The 14,983-nt window shown below is 35.9% G+C and overlaps 1 protein-coding gene across 2 annotated transcripts in view; it reads left to right on the forward strand.

Moving 5' to 3' along the window:
* The window catches only part of LOC131684401 (protein kinase C-like), a 63,905-nt gene that overhangs the window by 8,137 nt on the left and 40,785 nt on the right, over nucleotides 1-14,983 (forward strand). For both annotated transcript variants that reach the window (XM_058967246.1, XM_058967245.1), the window contains exon 2: nucleotides 8,818-9,011. In XM_058967246.1, coding sequence (XP_058823229.1) covers nucleotides 8,818-9,011 — 194 coding nt within the window. The remainder of the gene's footprint in view (nucleotides 1-8,817; nucleotides 9,012-14,983) is intronic.

Consider the following 14,983-nt stretch of genomic DNA (forward strand, 5'->3'; position numbering starts at 1 on the left):
AATGTAAAAAATGTTAAGTGAGTTTTTTCTTACGTTAAAGTTAATACTGAACACGAGTTTTGTGTTGGTTTTCGATGTTTTTTTTATTTTAAAAGAATACGAACATCAACATGAAACATACGCTTGGGGGCAGCCGTTTAGGGACACGATAGGTCAGCCGTTTTGGGGCACTATAAGGTCACTACTGTTCGTCTCACAGCTATTCAACCACGTGAGCCGGATTGAACAACTTCAATTCCACACTCTGGCGACGACGAGGACACCGAAGAAGTCATTTGCAAGTTCAAAGCCAGAAGCAGCTGCCGAAACATGTTTTTTCAACATTTTCTTTCGCGGTTTCCTGATTTTTCACATCATTTTCCACTACTCATTTTCGTACCTAAATGACGTGAATTTAATTTTTAACTAATCTGCAGTATTAATGCTCCTCAAATAAAAGTTGAACCGGTGCTTTTCTAAGCGTGTACATTGTTTAATTTAACCTCGACTATAGTGACCTATCGTACTACCAGATTTTAAAAACATCGAATAAAAGTACCTTCGCCTTATAGGATTTAGCTGGAAAAATATTTAAACCATTATTTCCGAAGCGTTGCCAGATGTATAACCTTTCCAACGAATTCTTGTTTGTCAAAATCAGTGCAAAAATACCATCGCGCGAGCTCGCCAAAGAAAACTGACCTACTTGACCTCACTCTACTTAAGGATTCGTTTATCTCATTAGCAAGTCTACCACACAATTTCATTGAATTCTCAGCCTACATACTACACGGTGTCTTTTTTAACAACTTTATGCAAAAAAATTCAGCATCCCTGAAACTTCAGGATATAAAAGAATAGGCTTTCCCCTTTCATTTGAAACCAATATTAAAATAATCCGTCTAGAGCAACTTTTTTTTTGAAGTTTTTTCGTGAAAGCATAGATTTTACAATGGAACTAGTTCATATTTATGTCACTAGATGGTGCTTTAGATATTCGAACAACACTAAAAGTGAGAATCTGATAGATAATTTAATTGTCTATAACTTTGTTAACAACGAAAGACCGGTTTGAAATTATCCGGAAAAGTTGCATAATATTTTAACGAAGTCTAAGTCTAAGTTAGTTTCACAGAAGACCTAGTGATTTGTAAGTCAATTCACACGTACTTTTCTTATTCGCCAAATAGTTGTGTTTAGTTGAACAGTACATTCAGCGGAATTTGAGAGCTTGGAAAGTTTCATCTTTTAGCTGAAAATTATAATTCCATATTCCACCTGATATAGGGCGCCAATAATATTTGAGAAGTCTAAGATAAGTGTTGACTAAACTAGTATGATATTAATATTCTTTTCCAAGATGGTGATTCCTCCTGCAGAAACAGCATTTTCAATGAAGTATACCTTCTTTTTCATTTTTTCGATTGTTCTCGGGGATGATTGATAACTATTCTTGCATGAACCTCTTACTCTGTAAGCATCTTCGTATAAAATTCACTTGTCCTAAATTCAAGCTTTATATTTGAACAAACTCAATTAAACTTTTAACATAATTGCAATATTTCGCAGATTTCATTGCAACGCTTGGTTAAAAACGTTGATTATCCGTTTTCAAAATTAACTCAATGTGACAAACAGTGAACAAAAAACTTTGAGTTTTTGGATCAAGATATTTTTATTATATATTCGAGGACTTGTGTGTATATAAGATTTTTCTTGTACTCAAATCATATTTCGTTTTCAAAAGTACATTTCGCATAATCTAGGATCAATTTAGTAACGATTTCTCGCATAATTGATAGGAAATGACCGTAAAATCCAACTGCCACAATATGTTTTGCGGAGAATAATTTGAATAAATCGTTTCACGCTAACCACTAATTTGGACAGTCACTGCTGTGGTTTGCGTTCAATTATAAACTGTGTGTCCCAACATTTCGTCTTGAACAGAATTATAATAGCTGACTTAAACGATCATAACCTAAATTATTCGACGTATGGTCCTTACTAAAACATAAATGTAAGCAAACCCTTGTAATCAAGCAATACCTTCTGATGAATGATAGTTCCTTCGAACCTATCGGGAAAGATTACAAACTTGAACCAAAAGCACAAATAATTTTCTGCCTCTGTCAAACATCATAATTTTCAAAAGGTCAATTAGAATTGTCAACGAAGAAGTTGTAATGAATCCCGTCAAATATTTTCATGCCACTAAACCCAATTATTGTTTTGGTAATGAAATAAGCGCGAGAAAATATATTTTCAAACCACTAGGCCTCGTGTAAAACTACCTTAGATATAACTTCGTTAAAATCTTAAACAACTTTTCCAGGTGATTTCAGATCAATGTTTTAGTTGTCAACAAACTTGTAGACAATTAAATTTTCTATCAAATTCTCACTTCTAGTGTTGTTCCAATGTCTAAAGCACCATCTAGGGACAGAAATATGAACTAGCTTCAGTAGTAAAACCTATATTGTTACGAAAAAACTTCAAAAAAAAGTTGCTCTGGACCCCCCGACGGATTATTTTGATCTTAGTTTCAAATGAAAGGGGAAAGCCCATTCTTTCATATTCCGAAGTTACAGAGATGCTGAATTTTTTGCATAAAATTGTTCTAATAAATACACCGTGACTAAAAACAGAAACTAATGGTTTTAAATTGATTAGATGAATAGATGAACTAAGGAATAGTACGATAAGGAATCAAACCACCAACATCTCGAAAGGACATTGCATGGTTTATGGCATGGCGGATCGACCCCCGCCAAGGACGCCAGCCTTAGAGGGGCGCTCAAATTTTGATCTTCATTATAAAATAAGTAAGGATAAGTTAGATTAAGTGCACAAGTTCTAGGTGCACACTAAAATATTGTTCGAAAGTTGACCTGAAAACGAAAACCAATGTATACATCAATGAGGTGCGAAACTGGGAGGACCGCGCTACGGCCCTGTCAATCCCATTCAAATTGATTCACAATCACTAGTGTTGTTCTCAATATGTAAATTGGATAAACGATTAAATTATGAACGTGTTTCACTTGTACGACCCGTACCGCAAGAACTGAAGTTTCTTCTATTCCGGGAGGAGTTCCGAAATATTACAAAGTTGCCGGGGCCCAACTCAGGCAGAATCAGTCCTGCAATAAGTTATCACTGGTTGAAAAGTCACATGAGATTTTTGGTGTTCCTGGAATCGCTGACCCCAATTTTCTAAGACTTTGTGTCAGAGTTTCCTGGAGCTGCTATACATATTTGACGGCCTCTCAAGAGAAAAACTTAAGCCTTTACAACGAATCTCATCTGTATATTGTTTTAGGAGCAGAAAAAAATGTCTACATATGGATCGTCAGAGTCACACTCATCCTGAGCGACGAGAGCATTATGATTTCTAGTGGTTGAGCGACGTAGCTTTTTAGTGTTTCTGGAAGAGTGCTTAGAGCGTCTTTGAAGGAAACGCTTTAGATTTCTCGGGCGGTTTTTGTATGCGGGGCATCATAATAGGTCAAATTTCACCAAAATAGGCACATTTTTCAGCATTCCAAATATAAGTCATCCGCATGATTCTCTGCGCGATTGTCGCACAGATGCAATTGCAATGTCGCATGCTGCAATGTCGCAATTGCATATTTCCATCTGGAAAATGATAACAAACTATTATCTGCTTCCACGTGGACCACAGCCACTTCTCTAAATTTTCTCTAAATTACACTACAACCTAAGATCACAACTCTCTACCTCTCACTCAAAGAAGGCGCAAGGCAAGGCGTTTGATTTGCGGGACCGCCTCCTCGCTTTATCAACGAAATTGCTTGTGTCCAAAAGCGGGTAACCCACATGTTTAATTTTTACAGGAAACGGGGAAAGTTTGTACATTTCCAAATTATAGAAATTATTACTTGTAAAAACGCAATATTGTGAAAATACATTATTTTAGTTAGTACAGTGTGTCCTACATTTATACGTTCACCCTATTTTTTCTGTTTTTTTCGTTCGTGCAAACTGCACCAAATTTTCAGCGTTTGTTTTCAAACTTAATCAACGATGTTTCTCGAAATTTTGAAACCCTGGTGCGTTTCGTTCGTTTGTTATGGCAGTTTAAGTGAAAAAAGTGGTGTCCCACATTTATACGTTCACCCTACTATTTTTTGGATAACCTTTTCTCTATTCATACAAACTGCTCCAGATTTTCAGCGTTTATTTTAAAGTTTATTCAACGATTTTTCTCGAAGTTTGGAAACACTGGTGCATCTTGTTTGTTTGTTATGGCAACTTAAGTGAAAAATGTGTCCCTTATTTATCCTTTCATCCAATTTTCTTAGATTAACTTTTTTTCAGTCAAAAGTACTGCACCACATTTTCTACGTTTATTTTGAAAGCCTAATTTGCGATGTTTCTCAAAATTTGGAAGCTTTGGTGCGTTTTGTTTGTTTGTTATGGCAGTTTAAGTGAAAAAAGTTGTTCCTGCATTTATACGTTCACTAATAAAAAATAGTTTTTCCCAAAAATGCTTTATTTAAGTAATTATCTAGTAATAATTAACACTTCATGTAGTAGTCAATCGAATTCCCATCATTTTTGAGTACAAGTTTCATTCGCTTCGGCATTTAATCATTACGATTTTATATATTTCTTTGCTCTAAGTTTGTTTTAGAATGATTTGATTGCTTTCTTGAACTTTACAACTGACGAATACTGCTTGTCGCTGATTTAGTTTTAAAACAAACGCTGTAAAATTGGTGCAGTTTGCTTGAACGAAAAAAAGTTATGCTGAAAAAACAGGGTGAACGTATAAATGTGGGACACACTGTAGTTAATTCATTGATGTTGTCTAGAAAAAAAGATCATTTCATATACTACTTTTCAGTTCACGTGCATTTCCGTAATTCGTGGGAAGGGCGTGGTAGCCCCGGGGGTACCTACCATATACATGGCGTTACATTAGAATGTTTGGTTGGGTTACTGTTGTTGTTGCCCAGGACATGTTTACTTTTTGTTGGGATTCTTGTTCATGATTTGGGAATAGACAACCGACAGTCAAACGTTGTTCATGATTTCAAGAGCTTATTCGCGATTCTTGTGATTTCTCATCAGGTTACCATGCTATTTTATTCATGAGTTTTCTGTCGGATTTTTCTGTCAGACTAGCAGGATGAAAGTTCATGATTTCAGGGTCTTAGTCACGAATTTATATATTTTTGTCTCGAGTTGTGTGATTTGTGTTCATGATTTCAGGATCGTAGTCACGATTTTGTAACTTCTGTTCATGTTCATGTGATAATTTAGTCATTAACAGAGCAATTAATGTTCATGATTTCATGATCTTAGTCACGATTTTAGACATTTTTGTTTCATTCTGAGAGAAACCAAAAATCATAGAAATTTAGACACTGAATTGAGTTTAAATTTATCTCATTAGTTTTTTAAATTAGATATTTATCTGCTTTTTCTCAATTGTCTCTAAAGTTCAGTCAGTGTTTTCCATTAAGCAACATTTGGCTTTACCGTAATTTTACTGTAATTGAACTTTCTAAGTCAGTTTGGTTTATTAATCAATTTGTGGCGTTAAGAGAATCCTCCTCTTGTAAAACACGACTATAGTTAAAGAGATGGTATCTTCTGCTAAATATCTGAAAATAACATTTGCTCAAGACTCAAACCGTCCATCTTCTTCCAGCTAAAAAGTTATATATTAGAAATTCCTTTATGCTTCATTTTGGAATATGGCCGTCTACTGCTGACAATACGTTTTAATGACTCCAAACAACTTTCTTGAAGATACCAAAATCCAAATCCAGAAAATAATGTTTCCTTTTGTAAGGTATAAGCAGAGTTCCGTTGGTTATCTACCATGTTAACAACACCTGGGTGCACTATAGGGTTCATAAGGGCAATTAGTCTTTAAAGAAGTACTCAGTTTACTACTGCCAAATAAAAATTAAATTGCCTTCATCATTCTCAAGGAGAATTCGGGAGATGAACCGAGAATAAGAGTTGTCTGACTCATTATGTCCGTTTCCATTCTGTGTTGGCATTGAACTAAACATAGCGTTTTTCTCCTGCTCGCGCGGCTTGTTCTTAGTACCATCCCAGACTACGGTGCTCGATTTGGCATGAATCGTGAGTAGCATCCCTCTTCTCCTACGCATGGAAGAGCTACCAGAGCACCACAAATCAAAAATATTGCAGTATGGTATGTTCTGACCTGCTTTCGTATTCCCCGTTCTTAATTTGACACGGCAAGAAGCACCCCAGTTTTGCGTTCATATAGGGTAATGCGGTTTATTTTGTTAATCTCAATGCGTCGTTCCTAAGTAACAGAAGAATAACAAAACATATCCTGAAAATTGTAAAATACTCTTGTGTGTACCATTGGACAAAGATAGCCAACGCTGCTCTGACCAATAGCTTCAAACTACCCTACCTGTATGAGGGGGAATAGGATGAAAATAGACTCAACACCCTTCCTGTGAGAGCATGATGAGCATATAGACTTAGTCGATATATATGTAGGTACACATCCAGATGCTAGGTTCGAATGAGATGCACAGTTGATTTACGGGCACTTTCAGAGGCAACCTAAAATGGATGGGCAGTCAGGCAGTAGTTCAAGAATTAAAATTTAATTACTGGGTACAAGCGAGTGCAAATGATTAGATAAAAGAAGATAACGTGTCATTGCTTTGTGCTTGTTGTTTCCTCAACATAGCGTGATTTGCATATTTTGAACCCATTGAGCAGATTAAGCAAACTATACCCGGCCTACAATCGATGTATTGTGCACGTTATATGCCGTAGTACAACCCGATTTGAGTAAAATACGCATACTAGCTCATATAATTTAGTTACATTATATTCATTCCGAAAAAAACACTTGTAATGAAAGTTTCACTACTAAAATAACTTCTTTCGAGGTTAAATCCAGTCGTTGAATCGTACGCTGTTTTAGTCTATTCTGAAGTAGCTGACGTTAGTGATAGGGTGATGAGCCTATTTTGGCACCATTAGTGAGAGGGTCGCACTATTTTTTGAACAATTTTAAAAGAAGCCATATTATCTATAACCTTTCTCAGCATAAAGTATCAGTGTACTGTTTCTTAAACATCTATATAATGCTTATTTAGCAGAATTGCCTCAATTTTCAGCATAAATGAAAATAAATGTTCCATTCTGTGCATCTATTCCCACCTCAACGATCCAATTATCGCCTCATGGGTGTGCCAATTTCCACCTCATCGAAAAACAATCTAGTTGAAACGCAATGCCTCATATTCCATTTGCGTCGATTCTAACTAGGTATCCAGATCATGGACGCCAACGTGTGATTTGTAAAACGAATCATTCTGCTTTTTTCAGCCGATCAAAACAAACGTAAACATCACGCACATCAATGAAACTCATCAGCTGTTAGTAGAAGAGCGCCCAGAATTGCGCACGCAGAAAAAAACCATTCGAAGGTTAGCAACTGCAATGACAAGTTTCACATCACATTGCTTTCTCCCGATCCGAATTGTATGTGCAGATGAAAATAAAATATCTGCAATCAACAATTAGTTGAATAACTTGAAGTAATTGATTACTTATACCTGAAATTGCATTACATTATATTTACAAGTTCATGTTTTGGTTTGGCCGCACTGGTGATTCTTTTCTGTATGATGGATACAAAAAGTTGGTTTTGATTGTGGTAGTGTATCAGCAAAACATGCCAATAATAGGAACCCCCGTATTTAGTTTTATCCTATTATAACACTAGGCCTATTCTAGTGTTTGACGAGTGATTTTAAAGTGAAATTATCGTAAAAAGCTTCTCCAGCTAAAATAAAGGTATGTATCAGTGCAATGTTTAGTATATTTGTGCTGGAATAACGAGATATGAGGCGGTAAATGCTGGCTCGTAAGTGTTTATTTTGCTAAGCGCCGTTGCATCCAGTTTCGGTCCACTACGTGAGTGAGGCGGAATAGTAGATATTTCAATAAGGTGATTTTGTTTTAATTAAAAGTTGGATTTAGAGGATAGTTCTAAATACATATGTGCGCAACAAATAAAGAATATAACTTGAGCTTATTTTTTCTCACCTGCTTTAGCCAAATCGATAGTGTCATTATCTCATATGCTTGATTCGAAACCAAGGGGTACGAAATAGGGTCACAATAGGCTCTACTGCCATAATAGGCACATCACCCTACATAGTCGATTTTTTACGTTATATTATAAATAAAAATAATTTATGAATTAATAGCGCCACACAATGCTTTCAACCACCGTGACCCCTATTCTATTGTCATCAAACAAAGACAAATGTTTACATTTTCGTTTCGTTCATTTTTAGGTATATAGGGATAAGTGCCTATTTTCACCATATTAGGAAGGGTGCCTCACTATTTCATTAATTAAAATTACAGCTTTATTCTTCTTTTAATGGCCCAATTAACGTGGATAATAATATGGACTGAATTTATAATTTAAAAACTATTTGTGCATGTGTTTGTAAGCCTTCTAATCTCACTTGGCCGGTATTAATATTACCAGGATTATCATATGAAAGTTATAATATTATTGCACTACTTCCAATTGTATGCCACATAAAAGTATACAGAGGATTTACGCGCATCATCAGTTTTCAAGTTTCAAGATAGGGATACACTGCTAGATTTAAAAAAAAACGTATGTATACCTATGCCTAAGTAGTAAAGTTAATCCGTTCAGTTATGAGGTATCATCTTTTGAAAGGCCTTAAATCGGGGACCTAGCTGGGGGCGTGCACTTGAACCTACTAGTCTTTTAAATGACAACAATCTCACTAGTTTGCTTTTGTTTGCATTTCTTTTCAGACCGATCCACAACAAAACAGCGCACATTCGATCCAGTGTGGAATGAAAGCTTCATACACGAGGTGGAAAGTGCCAACGCGCTTGGCATGACGATATTCCATGAAGGTCCCATAACGGACGTTTTTGTGGCCAACACGACAATTCCTTTCGAAGATTTGATGTCACGGAACGAAACCGACCAGCAAGACTTTTGGGTAAGTGTTTGTATTAAAATTGCCAGTTGGTTGTTATTGTGGTAGCTCCCGTTTATTTATATATAGAGGAAACTATAGAGGAATTCCACGAAGATCCGTCCGAAAATCTTTAAAATCGTGATCGACCATCTTTGAATCCGATGAAACTTTACACGTTTCACCGGCATGGAAGACTACACATTTTGCACAATCAATAAGATTATTTTGGCTCAAGATCCATTTCTAAAAGGGTGTAAAAGTTTCTACATGTATCATTCTTGAAAAAAAAATTGTTCTATTACTGTATTGTATACAACAAAACTATCTGAGAACGAATTACTGTAGGTTGGTTTCTCATGGAATCCCTCTATCTATAGTCTAATTCAAAACTAATGAAGAGCCATCCATTTACCACGTGGAGGATTTAGGAGGGTTGGAAGTACACCAAAGTCCATTTTTGACCATAGATACGGGGTGGGGTATAGCAAATGTCCACGTGGACTCTTCGTCATGTTTCTTTTTCCTTTAAGGGGCTACATACCTTTTTATGAGAAAAATTTCAAGAAAGTTTGAATTTACGTAAAGGCATAAAGAAATATCATTACATTAAACTTATAGTATTTTGATAGCACATTTTTCAGTGAAATAAATAAGCATTATAAAAATGTATTAATAATTGGCGGAGTTATGGCTTTTCCCCCGAAACGTATTTTTATTTAAGAGGATTGCGGTGATCACGATTGAAAACCAATAGATCAACTAAGATCCCAAAACTCAAAAAATCCATTAGTATATGAGTAATCTTCGTACCTTAACGATTAGTTAAATAAATATTTATTTTTTCCTACATTCGGGAACGTTTTTCCTAAATGAGCGAATTTTACAGTAACATATGAGATTTTTCGATTTTCATGAACCCATTTTCCAAAACTTGAACTTTTTTCTATTTTTTGTGGTTCGTCGACTAACTAAAAGTCCAAGCTTTACAAAACTTATTGAGTTTCCCGTATCAGACAATTTTATCGAGAATTATCGTGTTCGCCGCGGCGCTCTTATACGTGGAAATGGTTAGACGTCTACTCTTGGAAGGCTCGTATGTGTGGCTCCACGTTCCTTGAAAATATTTTTTTACACAATGAATGTACAAATAAATCTTAACATTGCAAAAAGATCCATTGTTACCTTCAAAATCGTAAACCAATATAACCTTCGGATTGATCACTTTACACCAGACGTCCCCCTTAAATCTTAGAACGCTTGTCTCAGTTTGTAACGTTTGTTTCAGACAATCGTATATCGTCGCTGTTGTGCTATCTTATGACACGCGCCATTTAGCACATTTCGAGTAAAACGATTTTTCAGATTGAATATCTTGTAACTTATAAATAATAGAAACAATTCAGAGAAGACAATTGTTGCTTCTATCTATTCTGTATTAATCTCTCGAATATTACGAAGATCGGGGTACTACATTGCAAGTTTTTACTAAAAATGTAAACAAAAGTCGCATTCACACATGTCATAGGTGTGTATTGATGACAAAAATTGTATACCGTGTCATAATCGCGCATGAAAAGTTTTCCATACAAATAAAGCATCAATTATTAACTTTTAATCATATTTTTGGTTTAATTTGGTCTATAAACAATCGGTTAGATGCATTTTGAAGGAAATGAGTTAGGGAATCTAGAAAAAATAGTAACTTTTGATTACAGTGTTGCCAAATATGCTATATTTCCAGTTTAAACTGTGTTTTTCTCACAACTTGTGTATTTTTCTTATGAAAATTGTAATTCCATTGTGTTCCTCCGAAATTTTTACACATAAAAACATCTAAAACTTCAATATAACTTGAGTAAATTCCAAAATACAGTGATAAAAACTCATAATTTCTCGTCATGTTTCTCGCTATATCTTAACCAAGTAGAATTTCAAAATTTTGAAAACGCCACTTTGTATAGATTTTTCAGACAAGTGATGTGGCATATCTAACTCAGTTTACACCAAAATGGCATTTGTCATAAGATAGAACAACAGCAACGATATGCTGCTACACTACCGTTTCAGCCAATACGCAAACAACTGGAATTCAACCGATGCAAAAAAATTCATACTTGTTCCACATCTAGTTTGGCATTTCAACAGATGAAAAATCATCAGCATACTGCATATTACAACATTCGAAAATAATTTTAATCTTACGTTACATTTCGGATTTAGTTTGAAATCTGAAAGAGAAAGGTTTTGACAATTTTCGACAGTAATTTCAACTTTCAGTAATAAATAGTGAAGACCCGTTTTATCAGCCCCTTGGTGAATTTTATGCTGATAAAACGGGCACATTGATAAAATCGGGACATTGGGTAAGGTGGGGCAAATCCGACAGTGTGGGTAAACCCGACCCCCCTCTGTCACCGAAAATCGGAAGCACTACGCAAACTAATATCAGTGTTGTCGTGTAGAGCATCGAAAACAATCATAATGGTGGCATGACAGCATTTTATTAGTCTACATTGAGTCTACATTTTTGTGCATAATTTACTAGTAGTAAATTACTACAGGATATTTCTGATTGTTAAAGTGATCGCATAAAAAGGTAGTGGATTTAGATTCATTGATTGAAGTCCTATAAAGTGCATAGATGAATTTGGTTTGATTTTTTAAGTATTTTTTTAAATGCGTAGTAAAGAAAAATGACGCGGTGGGACCTATCCGACCTCTAAATAGTGGGGTAAATCCGACCGCTTTTTTAAATCTTTTTGCCTTTCTCATATAAAGAAAGGCTATGCAATCACTGGAAAAATCGACTGTTTAACTGAGGCCCTGAGGGCCGAGTGTCATATATCATTCGATTCAGTTCGTCAAGATCGGAAAATGTATGTGTGTGTGTCATTTAAACTCACACAATTTTTTTTCTCAGAGATGGCTGAACCGATTTTCACAAACTCAGTTTCATCTGTAAGGTATAACGCTCCAGTAAGCTGCTATTGAATTTTTAGTTGATCCGACTTCTTTCAAATGAAACAAGATTTCAAATGAAAGATACGGTAATTCCATTGACAGCTGCTGAATTTAATTCGGTTCTGAATCTTGGTTCTCTTGGGAGTTACAGGTTAGTAATGTTACACTGGAATTTCTCATATGAATCGCTACAATCGTAATACCTCAGATGCTAAAACTATTGAAATGGTTACCAAATTACTTCGATTCGCAGGTCTAGATCACTGATTGCCAATCAAACATTCTTTGAATATATTGTCCACTGTTCACGATTCCGGAAGTCCCGAATTCCGCAATTAAAGTCACATCGGTTCTTCGATACTGACTGAACCGATTTTCTCAGACCAAGTCTCAAATAGAAGACAAAATATGCAGTTGAGTATTGCGCCCCCCCCCCCCCTGCCCTTTCACCTCCCTCCATCATCACTCCCTTCCTTTTGGACCACTCTCACACCCGCATTTCCTTCATCCACCCCGTATACCGAAATAAGATGAAAGATTTCTGACGCATAATCCACTCCCACTCTACTAACCCCCTCCGATTCCAAATTCATTCCACCAACATTTCAAAATATGATCACATGAAGATAACATTGAACTCATGCTGATTATGCTAATTAAATATTATACTTTTTTTGTTTAAAGTGAGTAAGCGTCTAGTTTCGTGGTTGTCATGGCATACGTGCTAAGTATAATAAGAATGTAATAGACATTTCCACAATGAATAATGAATCGTAGTTTGGACAAATGAGAAAGGCACAATTGCACCACTAGGTGGATTAAAACAGGTTGTTTTGCTATCAAATTGTTTATTTATCAAATTAAGATGATGATGATTTTTTTTATATTTTTTGGTCCCCAGATATAGCTTCATAACCCTTTCTGATAATTTAGTTTAAATTTCCCTTAAGGGGGTCTGCCAGTGCAAAATTTATAAAAAAAAATTGAAAAATTTATTTTTGCATAATTCGGATCCCTAAGATAAGAAAAATATGCTCAAGAAAGGATTCACTCGAATTCAACTTGGTTCGTCTGCTAGAGCCCATCAAACTACCAACTATCAATTTTCATATGGGGCTGACAAAATCGGGGGTAGATAAAATCGGAGGCTGATAAAATCTGACGCTGATAAAATCGGGTCTTCACTGTATATGTATTGAAACGAAATGTAAATCAAAATCATTCCACATTTTGAAATATTTTTAATAAACTAGTTAAAATCGACAATGAGGTCAGCTGAATATCTGTTGTTCGTGTACTGGCCCAGGTGGATGGGTCCAGACTAAAACAAACGTATGAATCTAAGACAACTACCTCATGCATAACCGTTATGTCCAGATTGTATCAACATAGTTTGCTGGCTCTACTTTGATGTGATGTATTTCAGTAAGGTGTGCATCTTGGCTAGTTTGCTTTCTTTTGAATCAAAATCAGTAATAATTTTCAATAACTTTAAATTTAAATTTAACTTTAAGTTAAATGAAAATTTAGTTACCTTTTTTCTGGGGAAATCAACTAATTAGGAATACAAGGATTGATTTTGTTATTCTTTTTTCATCAAATGGTTTTCAGTGTCATTCTACACACAAAAACCTGTTTTAATCCACCTAGCGGTGCAATTGTGCCTTTCTCATTTCTCTAAACTATGGCACGGAGGCTTTTTATGTTCAACATAATCGTGGAAATGTCCATTACATTCTTAGTACACTTTGCACTTATACACAATGGCATGCCAGCCACGAACTTGATGAGCTACGTGTCGACGGTGAAACACTTGAAACAAAAAAATATCATACTCCATTAGCCTAATCAGCATTAGATCAATGTTATCTGCTTGCTAACTCATTTTGTCATGCGGGGCTGGGTATGTGAAGAGGGCGAAAGTCCCATGAACGAACGACTCCCCAGCTTAAATTGGTATGCTTTGTGATATAGTGGTGGTTTAAAGATGATGGGGTTGAAAGGGAGGAGTATGAGGGCTGGATGGGGTGGTGGTCTGAGGGGTGATTTAAGGAGATTTTTAAAGGAGGGGCGCGAACAGTAGATGGGGGGTGTAACCCCTCTCCGAAAAACCATCAACTACGCCCCTGTTAAAATCCAGAAACCCTAAACGAGTCGAAAAAAAAATTTAGGCCGGGATTAGGTTGACGTTTTTCAGAGTGATTGCATAACCTTTCTATATGAGAAAGGCAAAAATGTGCCAAAATCCAAAAAAGTGAATCGTAGTCAAATTTTTTTTTTCGAGTTTGCATCAAATCTCGACGTTTCATGCACCTTGAACACATTTAGCATCAAAAATAAAAATTCTATTTTTAATTTTTCCTATAGTTTATATGAGAAATTTCTGTGTGACCGCACTCTGAAACCCGTAATTCCGGAACCAGAATTTCGATCGATCCAAAATTCAATAGCAGCCGATGGGAAGGTTGCACCTTTCATTTGAGACTAAGTTTGGGCAAATCGGTCCAGCCATCTCTGAGAAAAATGAGTGACATTATTTGACACATACGCACATACATACACACACACATACACACACACATACACACACACATACATACATACACACACACATACAGACTTTTTCCGATCTCGACGAACTGAGTCGAATGGGATATGACACTCGGCCCTCCGGGCCGGGATTAGGTTGACGTTTTTCAGAGTGATTGCATAACCTTTCTATATGAGAAAGGCAAAAATGTGCCAAAATCCAAAAAAGTGAATCGCAGTCAAATTTTTTTTTCGAGTTTGCATCAAATCTCGACGTTTCATGCACCTTGAACACATTTAGCATCAAAAATAAAAATTCTATTTTTATTTTTTCCTATAGTTTATATGAGAAATTTCTGTGTGACCGCACTCTGAAACCCGTAATTCCGGAACCAGAATTCCGATCGATCCAAAATTCAATAGCAGCCGATGGGAAGGTTGCACCTTTCATTTGAGACTAAGTTTGGGCAAATCGGTCCAGCCATCTCTGAGAAAAATGAGTG

The sequence above is a fragment of the Topomyia yanbarensis genome, chromosome 2 (genome assembly GCF_030247195.1).
Source record: "Topomyia yanbarensis strain Yona2022 chromosome 2, ASM3024719v1, whole genome shotgun sequence".
Classification (NCBI taxonomy): domain Eukaryota; kingdom Metazoa; phylum Arthropoda; class Insecta; order Diptera; family Culicidae; genus Topomyia; species Topomyia yanbarensis.